A 17,210-nucleotide genomic window follows, 5' to 3' on the forward strand; every position below is an offset into this window, starting at 1 on the left:
TGCGTTTAGTGGTGATGATCATTACCATATCAACCACATGGCCATCGATCAGAGGAGAACAGCCACTATACTACTGAACACTGACTATGGCTCTCCAAGGTGAATCATCAATGGTATCTAGTTGTATGAAATGGTTTCTCAAAGCTGCAATATTTGTCATGTCTAGACGAGACTAACCCCAGCCTGTATCGTCTCCTGGACGCCCCTCCCACTCCCGACCCATACTACACAGATGACTACACTGCTCAGCACAAGGGATCCCGAAAAACCATCGTTATTGACAACGGTATATCTTATCTAAAAATCGATATTGTCACTATGTAACTCCCCCCCGCCCCCGCACAGGCAGCTGGCAGTGTCGGGCAGGATGGGCCGATGAGGAAGAACCTCGACTGGTGTTCAGAAATGTCATCGCTAGAACAAGAGGGAAGAAGGTGATTGTGTGTGAGGAGTTCATTGTGGCTGTTGACTAACTCAGCCCCCCCCCCCCCCCCACACACACACACGCACAGGGTGAAGCTGACACCACACTGATAGGCAATGACATCACTAACGTTGAGGCCATGAGGTCCACTCTCCGCAGCCAGTTTGATCACAACCTAGTGACCAACTTCACCCTTCAAGAGCAGATCTTCGACTATTGCTTCAGCCATCTTGGACTGTCTGGAGAGAGGAAGATCAACCATCCAGTGTTGATCACAGAACCTCTCTGTAACCCAGCCTACTGTAGGTGAGACACATCAGCTTTCCATAACAGCCTGTCCTACTTTCGGCTTAATACCCAGGGGTAGTGTTAACCTCCTTCACAAGGCCTCAGAAGTGCGCCTTGGATCGAGGCTAGGCTAGTGTATGATAACTATCATAATCTGCTGATTTCAACAGTCCCAAAACTTCAATCTGAGCATACCAATCACTATAATTATTGAATTTGGACCACCAGAACTTGAGTTAATATGGCCGTTTATAATTTAACGCTGGGTTCCCTGCATTTTGAATCACATCGAGGTTTTGAGCTACATCTTATTTGATCAGCGTCTTGTTCAAGTAATGGCTTTACCCAATTCTACATGTAGCTATCCAATTTTAGGAAATCACTCTGGCTAACATGTACTTCACATTGTACGCAGGAGTCACATGACAGAGTTGCTCTTTGAGGGCTATGGTGTACCTGCCGTTACGTACGGGGTGGATGCTCTATTTAGTGCCCACCACAACCTGGGTGTGGTCGAGGACGCTATGATAGTGAGTGTGGGTCACCAGACGGTCCACCTCCTCCCAGTACTAGCAGGACACCCAGATCTAGCACATTGTAAGAGGTGAGCAACTTTTATTTAATAGCAATTTAATTTACCGTACATCAGGATGTGAGGTTAACCGATTGCAAATGACACTGTACAAACCTGATTGTGTTTCTAAATTGCAAATAGCATGCGCATGCTCATTCTTTGTGCATTTTTTCGATTGTAATTTATGCAAAAACTTGCAATTTGCAATCGAAGCATTTGAAACCCGATATTTGGTATACATGTACGTACAAACAATTTTATACCATTATCCCCCCTGCAGAGTGAATGTGGGGGGTCTCCACACGGCCAGCTACCTCCATCGTCTCCTAGCACTCAAGTACCCGGCCCTACAGACTCACATCACTCTGTCTCGTGTACAGGAGGTGCTCTCTCAGCATTGCTCTGTATCCCTCGATTACCCGGGGGACCTGCGGACTTGGGCAGCCGGGAAATGTCAGGATGGGTACAAGGTTATACAGCTGCCTTTCAGTCAGGTAAGGAATGTGGCGTAGTGGATGGATTACAGTCATTGAGTCAGTTTACTCAACACTCGCTATATAGCACCGTATAGCGGGTTATTTTCGTATGGTGGAAATCTTCGTATATTTCGTATTGTTGAGCATCATACGAAAATTATAAAACAACAAAAATTATTCTGCAATAGGTCAATATTAGTACGATTTGAGCAGTTCATACAAACATTTGCACCAACGAAAAGTTACAAAACAATAAGTTACCAATGTGTTTCATATGCTTCCCTCCATTTATTTGTGCAGGTAAATGTTCCCTCGGCCATGGACAGTGTTGCTAAGCAACAGCGGGACGTACAGAGGCGCCAAAGAGCGAGAGAGCAATTGCTACGAGTCAATCAGAGAAAAAAAGAGGAGAAAATTGCCGAACAGACGTCTAGGCTTACAGCGCTGACTCAGCAGCTTGAAGCACAATCGACCTTTGACCCCGAGGAGTACCAATTAATGTTGGAAGATATTGGGTTCACTACAGTCGAGGAATTACGTAAAGAAGTGGCCAGTGTGCGAGGGAGTGTGGAGGCAGAGCAAGAGAAACTAGCCAGTGTTGTCAAGAGCCTGTCAGGTGGTGGGGGCGTGGCAGGTGGGGGTGTGGCCAGTGGAGGTGTAGAGGAGGAGGAGGAGGTCTCAGAGGAATGGCTGGACAGCCTCAGAGAGAGGAAGAAGGTGATAGATCAGTGGTGATAGATTATATATACTAGCTACACGTAAGAGAGTAGATCAAGTATCAATACTTCGCACACATACAGCACTTTGCATACCGTATCAATACTTCGCACACATACAGCACTTTGCATACCGTATCAATACTTCGCACACATACAGCACTTTGCATAATTATTATGATTATAGACTTCATTTGTACTGTAAGCATCGACTTCCCTGTAAGGTAGTCACCCCTCCCCCTCATAAGGTGCATGTAGTCACCCCTCCTCCTCCTCATTCCAAACACACTCCTACCACTGTACCAGGAGTTGCTGGATACTCGTCGAGTAAGGCAACTGAAGAAGCAAGATCTTGGCAAGCGTCGCAGTGCTGCCTCTCAGAAGAGAATGAGAATCATCTCTCTACTGGGAGCAGAGGAGAGTAACAAAAAGAAGTCAAAGCAACAGAAGGTGGGAGAGGACACCTTCGGAATGGACGACGATGATTGGAATGTCTACAGGACAATTGTAAGTGTGTTTATTTTGGGGAAGATTTTAGACTTTAGAGAGTTAAACTTCAGAGCAAGGATGCTGATGAAAGCACTGAGGAGAGGGAAGATACTGAACTACAAGAGATTGGTAAAGTGCTAGAGAAGCACGATCCCTCCACTGTAGGGTGAGTCTCCTCCAACTGCAGTCATTCATTCCTTCACTATGTACGTACTTGTATGTTGAATTTGTATGTACTATACAGTATGATATTTTCCTTTGTACATGTACTTGATATTAAGTATAATTATATTCTCTTACGCATAAAATAGAATCAACTATTCCCTAGGCTAAAGGGTGGTCTGGTACGCCCTGTGATGGACGTGGCTAGTTACTACCAGCTGGCTCTGGGTGTAGAGAGATTGAGAGCGCCTGAGGTGTTATTCCAGCCATCTATTTTGGGCATTGATCAGAGTGGACTGTCTGACTGTCTCGAGTATATGTTGAACTACTACCCTCAAGACCTCCAGCAGAGACTAGCCCAGGTACACTGGCTGGGGGGGGGGATACTGCTCATTAGGTTACTACATAATTATAGTTACCAATTAATTATATTTGTTCAGTGGTAAGTGTTGTGTGTACTGGGTCCCTTAAAAAATTCTCATTGGAATTTAAAATGGTATGAAGACTGCATTTTCAAAATGTCCATGTAATAGTAATTACAGAGATTGCACCTAGCTGTTACAGATTCTGTACTGTTGCTGGTAGTTAGAGACTATTTCATGTCACCTATTCTCATTTCGGCTACTTTCATTTGGCCTACAAATGCAAACGTTGGTGCTTATAACAATATTTTTGTTAGTATCTGTCTTGTCATACTCTTAATGATCCCATGCATGCACAGAATGTGTTTGTGACTGGAGGGGCTGCCCAGTTCCACAACTTTGACTCTCGAGTGGAGGCTGACCTTTGCTCTGTCCGGCCGTTTCAGTCACACCTCCGAGTGGTCTCAGCCGGAGACAAATTGTTGGACGCATGGAGGGGCGGGGCCTCCTGGTCATGTGACCCTCGTAACAAGGGCAGCTTTGTGAGTCGAGAGGAGTACTTGGAAAAGGGTGCAGAACACTTCAAAGAACACTCATATTCAAACATTAAAACTCTAGTATAGGTAGTACTTGATTGTACAGCTATAATTATTATTATGTTACGTTTCATAATAATTATTAATCATGTGTTTGCTGTTTTAAATAATTATTTTATAGACATTTTCATGATGATAAGAATTGATGGTTGTTAAAATCAATAATGTGAGATTAAAAGGGATGACAAGCATGATAATTTTTGATCAACAGACAAATCTATATAGTTACACGTATGAGTTCATGCCTCACTGCCTGGCCAGCTCCTCCCTGTCCCCCAGCTGGGTGTCCACTGTACTGTCCAGAGCTGACAGGAACCCCTGCAGAGCTATGGCCGCCGTGTGGGGGGTTGTCGAGAGAGCCAGGAATGGTAGCTTCCTTAGAGTACGACCACTCAGTCCCTCACTCTTGCTAGAGGGTGTGTGTGTGTGTGGGGGGGGGGGGAGGGTTATATATGGAATAGTAGCCAAATACTTGTCTTAATAGCTAAGAGCAGTACAATGGATAGAAGTAACTAAATTTCTACTGAAGTAATAGATATAGCACAAGACACCGAGTGTTTTATGAATATGTTGCATGAAACACGAGGATTCTCATGCTATATATCACGACAACCCCTTACTAAATCATGCCTCAAGGCTACGCGCGACCGTATAATGAAAATAATATAACACAAGGGACTGTATGACTTTTATTACACTCTTGTAACCTTGACAACGTGATATAATATCTGTTTCAGAGACCTCAACATATTTTATATACATACATGTAGATGTTTGGCTCTTTTTAACGAATGTTGGTGTATTCTTACCATGCTATTAGCTTCAGCCTTTGTGTGTAGAAAGTTACACCATTTTCTCTCAGCTCAATAACATCTCGTCGTGGCGTAACGATCCCTACCTAGCGAGTGTGGGTGAGTGTTATATACAAGGGGGGGAGGGGGTTAGGGGGAACATACCCTCATCAACTCCAGGACACACGAGTGGTAGATCTTGAACACAGCAGCGGGAGAGGGGTAACCAATGTACTGTTTGATATCAGCCCTATAAATATAACAAAAATGAATAATCTAAGAGAACATGGCTGAACCCTATAGAAGCTGTTAGTTGCCATTCCACTTTAACCACTGGGCAGTTACAGCACACACAAACTGCTAATGATACTTAGAGAGAAGAAGCTCACCTATCAACAAAGGCGAGATCAATAGCACCTGTGATGTTTGAGGTGGTGAGGATAATGACGTTGGGGTACCGTCGTATCTGATCCAGCTGAGTCAGCAGTGCATTCACCACGCGAATGGCATCAGAAGGTTCAGCACCTAGAGGGGGGATCACACACGAGTATCAGATATTATACAACAACCATGTGTTACAGTGTCACCAATGGTTTCTGACCTGACATGGATGCCTTGCGTGAAGCTGTGAGGCTCTCCACCTCATCAATGAGTACACACACCAGGGCATCAGGATCCTCAATCAACTCTGTGATTTTAGCAAACATCTTCTGAACCAATTTCCCACTCTAGAGTAGGGGACGACCCTTCAATTAGAGAATACTGATTAGCAGGGGCAGACTCTCACCTCAGAAAACCATTTGGAGAACAAACTATGGCTATTAATCTCCACCAACTGACCGTAGCTGTACCTGTAAGAAAATGGTGCTAATTAATTCTCTTTTACTAGTACATGTAGGTACACTGTAGAAGATGCATAGCTACGTATAGAGAGGCCAACCAACCTTCTAGACAGTCGAATACAGAGCTTCTGCGCGAGTGCTTTACACAGCGAGGTCTTGCCTGTCCCTGGGGGCCCGTATAGGAGAACTACTCTGTTCCAGGAGATGATGGATGAGTTCACCTCTCGATCAGAGAACAGTAACGTTGTCTCAACATAGCGCAGAAGCTGGGAGGGAGGGGAGGGGTTATTCACAGTGTGTACATGCATAGTTGACATCACCTTTGGTTTAATATCCATGTCATACACAAGACTCTCCCAAAGACCATGAAACTCAGCTGCAAAACAAAGGGTCCAAATACAATTATATACATTTCCACAATCAAGCAACCACACGAGGACTTAAGGTTGGAAAATTAAAAATCATGGGCCTTGAGTAGTTGTTGCTGTGATTAACTGTTACATTCACATAATTATATTCTTCTCTACACATGAATTTTCTACGTGTAAACAGAGGTATAGGTACACCCACTGCTACTACATTGCTGCGTACTTGCTGGCAACATCCAGTGAGTAGCAGACGACACATTGCTCTCCTCTTCCAGTTCTTCAGTGGATGGTCCATCATCATGGAGCTTGTATACGTGAAGCCGGATATGAGGTGAGGAGGGGTCAATGTACTGGATGGAGGCAAAGGTCGTGGGTACCAGGCTATCCCAATTAAAAGGCTAATATCGTAAGTGCTAGAAATATAATAATAATTATGCGAGCATAAAATTGTGCGTTTTGGCCGATTTTAAGGCTCCGAAACGTTATGCGATATTTACGTATGCAATTTACTTATTCAATGGGAATTGTACAAGCCTCGAATAAATTGTGCAATACATTGTTGTTTGCAATTGTTGACAATGTACCCACACAGACATTATAGAAGAGGAGCTTAATGGAAACAGAAGTTTAACTGATAGTTTGAGTGATATGATAGCCGCTGCATATTAAAATAGCATTAGTTCAATAGTATCATCATTTCTAGTGCCAGGGTATATTACTGAAAGTCTAACGGTACGGCAAAATGCATTTTCGTGCAGTACACACCTTATCAGTTGGTACATCAGTGATGGTGATGGAGATGACATGCTCACTAAGCACAGTGTCACTAAACTCAGTATCCACACTGTCCCTCAGGGCACCTGCCCTCATCAGATATCCCCTCACCAACTCATGCATCTGAGACGCTCTCAGTGTGCTCATTGGGGCCTGACATATCTCAACATGTACAGAGGACGGTTGTTCACTAGGTGGAGATGGTGTAGCTTGCTCCATAGGCTCTGGTTTAGTCGATGTGAGTGGCTGTGAGAATAATGTGGCCAGTTCTTGCAATGGCAGAGTGAGGGACTTGTATGAGGGTCTCCCAAACAGAGAGGCGGTCCTCTGGTTAGCAGACTCCTTAGGTGAGCTCATTCCACAGGCCTCCATTCTGTACACACACACGTACACACACACACACTCAGAAAGATAAGAAAAAATTGCCTTGACAACAGTTGAGCTAAGTTTTTGTCGGCCACGTGTTTTCCGTAAACTATAACTCAGGATACACATCCGGTTACTTGACCTTTGTCATGAACCTGAGAAGCCCTACTTGCGCTATAGCATAATTATTTGACCCTTGACCCCAAATTAATCCAATCTGCATTTATATAAAGCTATACAAACTGACTGCCAGAGACCTCTATGATTGAGATAAGGACGTGAGAGTACATTCCCATCAACTACACGGTCCCTGGAAGTGATATAAACCGAGAAGATGGAGCAGAAGTTCATTACCAAAAGCATATTGTCTGCTGCTGAACAAGGCCTCAAGTCAGAACTACAAAGCTACATCAGTCGAGGGGTTGTGAGTGTTGTTGATGAGGAGGGGTCCACTCCGCTCATTTATGCAGCTGCCAACGGACGAGAGGAGATTGTACGGCTACTTCTAGACAAGAAGGTGGGCGTAGTCATTGCCCTCACCCTCCACACACACCCACACCACACACTCTCACACCCCCACACACACATATACCACACCGTCATGCCACACGCACGCACACTCTTTCAGACGATAGCCTCCAATAAATTAGAATACAACACAGACGTGAAGTACTGCGACCAACAGAACATCTATGGATGGACAGCCCTCATGCAAGCGGCCTGTTACGGTCACATGAACGTGGTGATCTCTCTGATACAAAGAGGGGCCAATGTCAACATCCAGAATACTTGGGGAGCCTCGGCTTTAGTCGGTGCCAGTCAGGGCGGCTTTTACGGAGTAGTACACAAGTTACTCAACGTTGGAGCTGAAGCCAATCCTGATATTAGTACTGGAGGCATGGCCACTCTCACTCCTCTTATGGCGGCCACCCAGTGTGGGCATGTGGAGATAGTCCAGGAGTTGTTGAGGAGGGGGGCGGATGTAGGGACCTGTCTCAAGGGGACACAGTGGACGGCACTCATGCTAGCAGCTCTCAATAATCAGGTACATGCACCACAGTGGCTCTAAAGAAAGTCACTACTAATGGAGAAAATTAACTATGTAGTTATACTCACATCTACCACTGTCATAATGACTATTGTAATTGTTTGCATACATACATGTACTGACGTCTTGCAATGATGCTTATGTATATTTGAGAGGCCATAAAACTTGCCCTAGGATGATCCAATTGCACAAATTTTATGATTTACGAACAGATGGAATATTAAATCAGTTGGGGTTGATTTTGACAAAAAAGCGTGGGCTATAGGTGGGGAGAAATGCCCAATATGGGTCCGTTGAGCTAAACTAAACATACCATCTGAAAGGGCTCACCCGCTTCAGAAAAACATAAAAGCATGTGACTTAGGTGAACAAAAGTGGAGTTATGGCCTCTCAAATATAGCCCCATGTTTTAATTGTTAAAATACAGTACTGGGAGGACTGTCATACGGACACTGTACAGTGTATACACACTGCCTTATACCCAGTCATTGAACTGCGTACTTCCTCCCTACTCAGCTGCCAGTGATGGAGCTGTTGTTACAACACGGTGCTGACAAAAAAGCTACTGATATTAACGGGCAAACAGCTGCTGACCTTGCAGCCGCCCTGGGGCACACTGACATGGTCCGGCTGCTCACTGGCAAGAAACCAAGTAAGTTTTCTCTGTACGTGAGATCGCTATGGTAACTATAATGGTGGTAATTGTTTTGCAGAAGAGTGCTCGGAAGGAGAATTCTTTGATAAAGTGAAATCAGGTGTGTATACAACAGTACATTGCATTCCTCAATAATTGCGCTATATTTGCATGTACATCATATTTATAATACTTAATTTCTCAAAAATTCCTTTTTAAATTATTAGATTTGTCTACGATTTCACTGTTTAGCTCATTTTGCTGGTATTAAATTGTACTCAAGTTGTGTTATTCATAGCGTTTCTAATTACTCTCAGTGGTTTTAATGAGATTCATTGCATTTTTCAATTATCTCCGAGTGCAATTTTATTCTCATTCGCAGAAATAGTGGAAATATTAATACACGCGGAAATATGTCACATTAAGGTCATTATTTCTTTACCCCTCCCACAGGTGACATTGAGAGGGTGAGAGTTGTGCTGGAGACTCAGAAGCAGCTGGCCAACAGCCGAGACAAGGATGGTGCCACGCCCCTCATGCTTGCCGCTAACAGAGGGAATATCAAGGTAGGGCAATAATGATACAGAGATGTTGTGATTTGTACCGTGTAACGGGAAACTTTGGTGAGTGTTTTAAAACCGCCAAATTAAAGTTTACCGGTGGATGCAACATCATTTCTGTAGTAGCCATGCCTTAGACACCAAATTAAAAATGCCAATTCGGTTCAAATGGCTAATACTCACCAAATTTTCCTGTTCACACACCTGCATGTACAGATGGTGGAATTGCTATTGGACAGAGGAGCGGGTGCTAACACCACAGATGATAAGTACGGCTGGACTGCTCTCATGCTGGCAACACATCAGAGGTGATATAATTATATAGTGACAGTGACATAGTGACATGTACTGAGTGACCCCTCCCCCCACAGGAAGTACGAGGTGGTGCAGCTGCTCGGAGAGAAGGGGGCGGATGTTAGCGTACGTGGGAAGAGCGGTTCCACTGCATTTGACGTCGCTAATATGATCAGTAAGTCATTAAAATTTATTTGGTCATCTGACTATCACATGATCTTCAGGTGATATTAAGATGATTCGTCTGATTGCCAATATCACTGTGGAGCAGATTCAACATGCTGGACCATCTGATGCCCCTCCTCCACTAGCCATTCCGGCGCTTAGTGGTGGGCGTGAGTCACTACGCAACCTCATGCCAAAGGAGAATGAGGGTGTGGTCAATGGTAAGGCGGTCAAGACAGAGGAGAAGGAAGCAGAGGACGTGAAGGTGCTGGATTTGACAGATTTGAAGCGCAAGTTGGACAAAGCTTATCGGACACCAACACCCAGTATCAGTGTGAGTAGCCAGCGCACCCACAACCAGTATCTAATTCCACTAGCTACATACTTTTCTAGAAACGAGCTACATACTTTTCAATCTCATTCTAAATTCAATACCTATTTTACGTAGTAAGCTAGACCTAAGAGGTGGTTAGTACTGCGACTTGTGTGGGCACATCCCTACCCCTGGTGGTATAGAGGCTCTGTATAGAGGCTCTATATAGAGGCTCTGTATAGAGGCTCTGTATAGAGGGGCTCTGTATAGAGGCTCTATATAGAGGCTCTGTATAGAGGCTCTGGGTATAATAACTAACACTTGCTCCCGTATTACTAGAATATTTTGCGGATACTTGTGAATGAACTAGATCAACAGAAAAGTTGACCCTTTGCTATTTAACTATTGCGTTCTGGCAAGGATTGTATGTCCAGCCAGTGTAGGTGTTTGCGAAGCGATCAAAATTGGCTTATGTTTGATGCTCGTAAAACATTCTAGTAATACGGTACCTCAGGTGGATGATGAGGATAACTTAGCGAAAGAATCGTCTGTACAATCAAGGTTCCCCATGAAGCGTACGGTGGCTTCATCACCACAACGACTAGCCACGCCCATACCCTCGTCTCTGTCCTCATCAGTGGCCAGTGAACTATCCTCTACATCCTCCAGCTTATCGGGTGAGGCCATGAGCACAAATTGTATTATTTGTATATAATTATACTAGACAAATCTTTGTATTGTACGTAGCACTATAATTATATTTCAGCATTGCGTATATACTGTATAGCGGGTGATTTTCGTTGGTGCAAATTTCGTACGAACTACCCATTTATATTTTTAAATATTTGTACAGCTTAGGATAGTGACGTAATTTCGTAGTTTTAATTTTCGTATGATGCTCTTTAATACTAATAATGTGGGTGCCCCCCGCCCACACATGCACAGGTCGAGTGGGAGTTAGTGACCCCTTCAGTGATAGACCACCACTCCCTCACAGCAGCCCCTCGCTACTGGGAAGGAAGAAACCTCCAAGTCTCTTCCTAAGAAATCAAGGAACTCAAAGCCTGGCCCCCAAAACCACCCCTAATTTCCGACCCTCTTCCTCCATTGCTACTGCCAGGAGAGCTTCGATGACGTCGCCTATGCAGCCAAAGCTAACACCCAAATCAAACTCCCCTTCGTTAAGGAGTAAATTAAAGGGGCAGGTCCCATTCTCGTACCCTAAGATGGAGCGAGATCTGACCAGGAGAAGAGCTGAGACGGTACCTGCGTCAGCTTATCGTGGTGTAGCCAAACCGAAGAAGAAGATCTCCCTACCCCGACCACCACCAGGAATCGGTAGGCACACCCTCCCTGTGATATTCACAAGTCTGCATAATACATGGATGCTTATCAAGCTAACCGAATGTGTACACTATACAGTATACAGTACTTATAATAGCGTGTACAAATTTACGAAACATGACCTGTTGTCTTGTTTTAGATGTCAAGAGTGCGCTAGAAATGGAATCCCTCGGACATCTCTACCCTGTTTTCAAGGAGCAAGAGGTAAATATGTAACTTGTCTTGTCATTAATTTGATGTGTCCACATGTGAGTTGCAGATCACAATGGTGGCGCTGTTGACATTGACTAGGAATGATCTGGCTGAGTTGGGGGTGAGATCAGAGGACACGGGGAGGGTGCTCTCTCTCATCACTAAGCTTAAACTAATGTCATCTCCAGGCCACACTCCAGGCCAGTGTAAGTTAAGTGTATGGCTCTTATTCCCTTGCATTAGTGCTCTTAACTACTTTTGGTGCTGTCTATACAAAAAATGCATTGTAGTCATTGAATTGATTCTGATGTTATATCTCAAAGAAAGGGCTGTATAGAAGACACATGTGACCTAGCTGTAATATATTATTTGTATACTTTATTCTGTGATGTTATGGTGTTATATACACACGTGTTGCTATAGTGATGACCCCACCCCCCACAGATACGACCACACCTGCAGCTTCTCCAGTGTTCACCTTCCTACCGTGAGAACATTGCAGCTTTAAAGAACATACTCCTACCATAAAATTATTGCACAATTTGTGTCTTGAAAGTTTGTGTGTTTTCAAAATCAGTTCAACAAAATTGAAACATGGAATGTGTAAAAAGTAATTATTGTCTCAGTCAATTGTCCTTGTCGTTTGAGTCGTTTGTTTTGCTTTCCTCTGAGGATTTCTGGTAGGTTGATATCACAGTACGGGCTTTTCCCAGGAGCACTGCCATATTAGGCACCTGTATGTATTACACAGAGAGCGTGGTTATGTACAGGCAGGGTACAGTGTATGTGTATGTGTATCAATACATACGCAAGTGACTACACACACTGCTTACTTTGTAGTTCTGGGCCACATAGATGCCAAAGGCAGTACCAGCAGTCAGTCCGGTCTACATATAGGACACCAAATCACACAATACTAGAGTTAAAACTCATGAAACTCACCAAAAAACCTAACATCTTGATTATAGAAAAACAGTGCTGTGCTAGTTCTACCGACGATCTTTCCCTGCATTTCGATGCCACGTGCTGTCTTTGTCAAGATCAGAGCACCCCCCCCCCCCAACAGCCTTTTAGAAGGGCCTCTAATGTCCTCCAGAGCTGCACTGGTTCATAGGAGAGGCCTCCTACAATGCAGGCAGCTAGTCAGAGCAGTGTCCACAGCTGGCAGTGTGTGTGGGAGTGAGGGTGACTATATACCCAGAGCTAAAGCTAGAGAGTGGAGGCTTCATAAGAATGACCAGTTGAGAAAGAACAGACGAGATCCAGAGCTAGAGAGAAGGGCTAGGAACAAACAGTGTGAGTGTGTGTACGGCCTCATTGGTTAATGCGAATGGTTAGAATAAAATTAAAATAGTGTAATGGAGTACAGTATTATAATATTAAAGGTCGTGAAGTTACTGATAGGTACATTAATTTCCATATTTCCATATAGTGGAGGTCCCACTGGACCTGGTACAGAGTGAATGGAAGGAAGGTACTGGTCGTCACCACCTCAGGAACATTGGTCTCCACTGTGCCATCTACCAAGATGTGTTTGGCTCCGTGTTCCACCCTCGAGGATTCATGGATATTCAATACAGCACATCAGAGGACACTCATAGCGTAGAGCAGGGTAACCTGTTACCGGTATCTTGTGCGCGTGTGGAGCCAGTGGTGACATTGCCTGAGGGTCTGGAAGGCAACTACTCCACATTGCTACTGACTGACCCTGATGGACATCTCACCAATGGCACAATGGAGCTACTGCATTGGATGATGTGAGTCGTCTTGTGTGTGTGTGTGTGTGTACAGTATAATTATGGTATTTATTTCGTACAGTGCTGACATCCCGTGTGGGCGACCCCCTGCTGAGGGCAGGTTGGTGACCCCCTACCTCCAGCCGATACCCCCTGCTGGGAGTGGCTTCCATCGCTATGTCTTCTCACTATACACACACGACCACCCCCTCTCTGAGACCACTCAGCCAGCAGAGGAAGATGATTGGCTGAAGAAACGAACCTTCTCGACTATTGATTTCCTACGAGCACAACCTGACCTGCGTCCGTTTGCCTTCTCTTATTTCCAGAGCCAGTGGGACAGCAGTGTGAGGGAGGCCTACAGCAAGCTATTAGGTAAGGATCTCCTCACCACTCTCTCCTAAAGAGCAGCTGTAACTTGTATAGTGCATTGTAGTTGTTTGTACAGTATAGTACTTACTGAACCTACCCCCCCCCCACACACACACACACACACACCCACACTCACACACACAGCACACCCAGAACCAGTCTATCAGATACTACGCACACTAACTCCACGACAAGCAAGACAAGTGGAGATCAAGTGTCAGAGAGGAGCCAAATACAGTGTCATGTGATGCTCATGTGAACAGACTATAATGTTTGTAGTGTGTGTACATACATTCAGACTGTTATTCACCGCATGTAGTGTATCATGTGCTCACAGTGAATTCAAAAACAAGTTTGTTCGTATTGTGATATTGTTTAAATTCAAGAGAATGTTCATATACAAATGTTAAGATTCTCATTAACGTTATTGTCCTGTAAACATGCATGTATAAGAAGATACATGTAAAGTGATCAGCTGGTTGCAAAGTCTGCAAATTATATTAACAGTTTCTAGTTGTGACTGACTATAATTCATGGTATTTGTCAATTAAAACGCTCTGCTTTCGATCCCGTGGTGATGGAACCACTTCCTCCTCCTCCTGCTTGTTAGTGGGCGTGTCCTCAGACTCTGAGGGGACTTCCCCAGTGATGAGAACGCCCCCTAGCTTCCTGCCCACTTCAACCATCTGAGGGATATCAAACACATGTGACCACAACGACCATGGTGAGCATATCATCTCACCTCTCGATCTATGTCTACGCTCTTCAGAGCTCTCTTCTTCTTATCGTAGAGTCTATACTCTCTCTTAGCCCCGCCCAGATCATTAGTGTTGTACAGGAACACGGCAAAATTGAGGCTAATTAGAGGGTCTTCCCTGTGAGGGGGGTCAATAATTAAGAGGTGGGGTATATCAATGTAGTACTTACTTGTCTTGTTTGAGTGCTTCTTCGTACATTTCTTTTGCGTTTGGCAGATCTTCCAATCTCGTCAGGGTAACTGTGTGCGTACGAATTGGATGGTCATGTGACTATCATACATGGTCATGTGACTCACGGGCCATTAGCATGTGTATTTGTCCAACCTGAGGTGGTTTCATAGCCACGGCGGCTCTTAGGAAGTGGAAGGCAGAGGCATTCTGGTCCATGTTCAAATGCACGAGACCCAGATTGTAGAGAATCTTCCATTCAAAGGGGGCCAAGTATGTAGCTCGTTTCAAACAACTGACCGCCTAGAGAGAGTGTGTGTGTGGGGTGTGTTGTGTGTGTGTGTGTGTGTGTGGGATGTGTGTGTGTGTGTGTGTGGGGGTGTGGGGTAAGTAGGAGTTTATACGGTACATGATAATCTATGACAGAAAAGCATACATATTGCCATGCATACAGTACAGTGTGCGACACAAAGCAAGCAGTGGTGTACTGAATAACAGCAACACTTATTTCTCACAGCAACTAATTTCTTCTTTCCAAAGAAGCACATTCCGATGTTGTTCCAGAGGTGAGGAGACTCGGGAGTGGCTACTGCCCCCACCCGGTACTTGGACAGAGCCACATCGAAATCACCGTGATTCTGAATGAGAGATCCAGCCGCTAATATAGCCTTAGAGTTGGTGGGGTCAAAAGTGAGTGAGCTACCGAGGCAATCAAAAGCTTTCTGAGTGGCCCCTGATTGCAGGTAGAGGAGGCCCAGTGTTGAGAGGAGGTCAGGGTCCTCAGGACTGTGTCTGCACAATGTGGTAACTATAAAGCAATTCTTATGGTTGTTGGCGTGTATACAAATAATAATTGTCACATTAAATAATTTCTCATTAAAATTAAATTCTAAATTTAGGTTCATGTCTCTTACAAGAACGCAAAGAAGAGCTATATCCTACTTACTTGACGGCCCTGCAGTAGATCTCAATGGCGTCTTCGAGAGCTCCTCTCTTCAGGAACACCCTCCCCAGCTGCACAAAGCTCACCGTCTGAGGACACAGGCCGAGTGCTGATTGGAAGAACTCAATCGCCTGTGGGGAAATATATATATCAGCTTAAATTTGTAATGTAGGGTGCTTTGTAAATGTGACTACCTTGTCATAGTCCTTGAGGTAGATACAGCAGACACCTTGATTGTGCAGCAACTCCTGGAGTGAGTACATCACATGACAATCACATGATACTCAGGATAACAACGTACCCAGTCATGTGGATATAGCATACTTGCTTCAGAGTAGGTATCCATAGCAGCTTTATGCTTCCCCAGAAGATACCTGTAGATATTGACACATTCAAATAATGGTTTTTTTGTGTCTATGCAAAACTCATATACATATACTCTTCTAAATATGCACCCCTTGAAAATTTTGTCCATATAAGCACCATATTGTTTTTTCATACACTAGTCTCGCAAATATCGCAATTATTAAAAGCGGTGAGTATACAGTATAATTATAGTACTGTACTTACAGTGATCTAGCGACCTGCTTGACACTGAGAGCATTGTTGGGGTTGAGACGCACGGCTTTTTGAAACAGTTCCAGGGAGGCCTGAATATTACCCTCCTGTCTGTGAATGAGCCCTATGGGGGGAAGGGCGAGCAATCATTGCAGGGGGTAGGTAAAATCACATTAATTAACGTACCTAGTATGTAGATTGCATATTCACACATTTCATCAGTCTCCTCCAGCAGTTCCCCTATCAGCACCTGCGCGTATTATGGGATACACTGAATGATGTATTGAGGGGGCGGGGCAGCTCAGTACGTACCTTACACGTGTCAAAGTCCTTCCTGATATAGTGCAAATGAATGAGCCAGTTCTTGCGCTCGTACAGAGGAATCTCAGGGGCTGTATATAATATTATATTTAATACAGTGTCCTTTATTATACTGTATAGCGGGTAATTTTCGTTGATGCACATTTTCGTATGAACTAGCCATTTTTAATATTCGCAGCTCAGGATAGTGATGTTAAATCTAAGTTTTAATTTTCGTATGATGCTCTTCAATAAGAAATGTAATATATGAAACTTTTCACCCATACCATAAAACTCTGCTATACGGTATACTGATGGCTACGATGGTGACCCCACGGTGTCGAAGCCCTCTCTATATATCAACCCCTCTCCCGAGGTAGCTTGACACACTGATGTCTCATTGCCACCTCCATGCTCTCACCTTTGGTCCCTGTGACAATCCTGCGGTCAGAATTATTTTTTAGAACGCCTGAAGATGCTTCTTTAGACATGTTTTCTTCACTAGCACTATCCATCTTGTCTGAAATCCTGCTGCCCCACCCCCTTTTGCTAAGGGAAACTTTTATATGAGAACCAGTTTGCTGTAATGACGATCTT

At 44.3% G+C, this 17,210-nt stretch overlaps 5 protein-coding genes and 1 long non-coding RNA gene across 7 annotated transcripts; 3 read left to right on the top strand and 3 right to left on the bottom strand.

The window, feature by feature from the left end:
• The first annotated feature begins 5 nt into the window (after positions 1 to 5).
• Positions 6 to 4,229, top strand: LOC135345143 (actin-related protein 5-like). Its single transcript, XM_064542501.1, has 11 exons — positions 6 to 99; positions 167 to 286; positions 346 to 434; positions 513 to 730; positions 1,128 to 1,316; positions 1,567 to 1,780; positions 2,063 to 2,479; positions 2,785 to 2,985; positions 3,039 to 3,133; positions 3,296 to 3,491; positions 3,851 to 4,229. Exons 1-11 carry the CDS (start codon positions 87 to 89, stop codon positions 4,112 to 4,114), a joined length of 2,016 nt encoding a protein of 671 aa, XP_064398571.1. The 5' UTR covers positions 6 to 86; the 3' UTR covers positions 4,115 to 4,229.
• A 102-nt stretch (positions 4,230 to 4,331) lies between these two features.
• Positions 4,332 to 7,316, bottom strand: LOC135345150 (pachytene checkpoint protein 2 homolog). 2 transcript variants are annotated; one of them, XM_064542513.1, is made up of 10 exons: positions 6,854 to 7,316; positions 6,312 to 6,438; positions 6,041 to 6,096; positions 5,823 to 5,986; positions 5,666 to 5,729; positions 5,480 to 5,606; positions 5,268 to 5,403; positions 5,044 to 5,128; positions 4,897 to 4,985; positions 4,332 to 4,496 (listed from the first exon to the last, which is right to left on the bottom strand). In XM_064542513.1, the coding sequence occupies exons 1-10, from the start codon at positions 7,232 to 7,234 to the stop codon at positions 4,334 to 4,336; spliced, it is 1,392 nt and encodes a 463-aa protein (XP_064398583.1). In that variant the 5' UTR covers positions 7,235 to 7,316; the 3' UTR covers positions 4,332 to 4,333. The 2 variants fall into 2 exon arrangements, with proteins under 2 accessions (XP_064398583.1, XP_064398582.1); XM_064542512.1 differs by having other exon boundaries at positions 5,823 to 6,096.
• A 106-nt stretch (positions 7,317 to 7,422) lies between these two features.
• Positions 7,423 to 12,378, top strand: LOC135345140 (ankyrin repeat and SAM domain-containing protein 6-like). Its single transcript, XM_064542497.1, has 13 exons — positions 7,423 to 7,745; positions 7,857 to 8,273; positions 8,793 to 8,928; positions 8,990 to 9,031; positions 9,364 to 9,476; positions 9,687 to 9,778; positions 9,842 to 9,939; positions 9,989 to 10,263; positions 10,757 to 10,919; positions 11,188 to 11,580; positions 11,726 to 11,790; positions 11,846 to 11,984; positions 12,223 to 12,378. The coding sequence occupies exons 1-13, from the start codon at positions 7,563 to 7,565 to the stop codon at positions 12,267 to 12,269; spliced, it is 2,163 nt and encodes a 720-aa protein (XP_064398567.1). The 5' UTR covers positions 7,423 to 7,562; the 3' UTR covers positions 12,270 to 12,378.
• LOC135345173 (uncharacterized) lies at positions 12,320 to 12,783 on the bottom strand. Its single transcript, XR_010397643.1, has 3 exons — positions 12,721 to 12,783; positions 12,612 to 12,665; positions 12,320 to 12,512 (listed from the first exon to the last, which is right to left on the bottom strand). It is a non-coding gene; the product is annotated as an uncharacterized LOC135345173 (long non-coding RNA).
• LOC135345161 (large ribosomal subunit protein mL38-like) lies at positions 12,780 to 14,255 on the top strand. Its single transcript, XM_064542524.1, has 4 exons — positions 12,780 to 13,074; positions 13,211 to 13,535; positions 13,597 to 13,889; positions 14,031 to 14,255. Exons 1-4 carry the CDS (start codon positions 12,795 to 12,797, stop codon positions 14,132 to 14,134), a joined length of 1,002 nt encoding a protein of 333 aa, XP_064398594.1. The 5' UTR covers positions 12,780 to 12,794; the 3' UTR covers positions 14,135 to 14,255.
• A 29-nt stretch (positions 14,256 to 14,284) lies between these two features.
• LOC135345152 (Bardet-Biedl syndrome 4 protein-like) lies at positions 14,285 to 17,162 on the bottom strand. The gene is made up of 12 exons (XM_064542515.1): positions 17,035 to 17,162; positions 16,626 to 16,705; positions 16,500 to 16,563; positions 16,326 to 16,437; positions 16,057 to 16,129; positions 15,950 to 16,003; positions 15,759 to 15,886; positions 15,328 to 15,604; positions 14,941 to 15,115; positions 14,814 to 14,883; positions 14,629 to 14,761; positions 14,285 to 14,572 (listed from the first exon to the last, which is right to left on the bottom strand). Exons 1-12 carry the CDS (start codon positions 17,126 to 17,128, stop codon positions 14,411 to 14,413), a joined length of 1,422 nt encoding a protein of 473 aa, XP_064398585.1. The 5' UTR covers positions 17,129 to 17,162; the 3' UTR covers positions 14,285 to 14,410.
• Between the last annotated feature and the right edge of the window lie 48 nt (positions 17,163 to 17,210).

The sequence above is a fragment of the Halichondria panicea genome, chromosome 12 (genome assembly GCF_963675165.1).
Source record: "Halichondria panicea chromosome 12, odHalPani1.1, whole genome shotgun sequence".
NCBI lineage: Eukaryota > Metazoa > Porifera > Demospongiae > Suberitida > Halichondriidae > Halichondria > Halichondria panicea.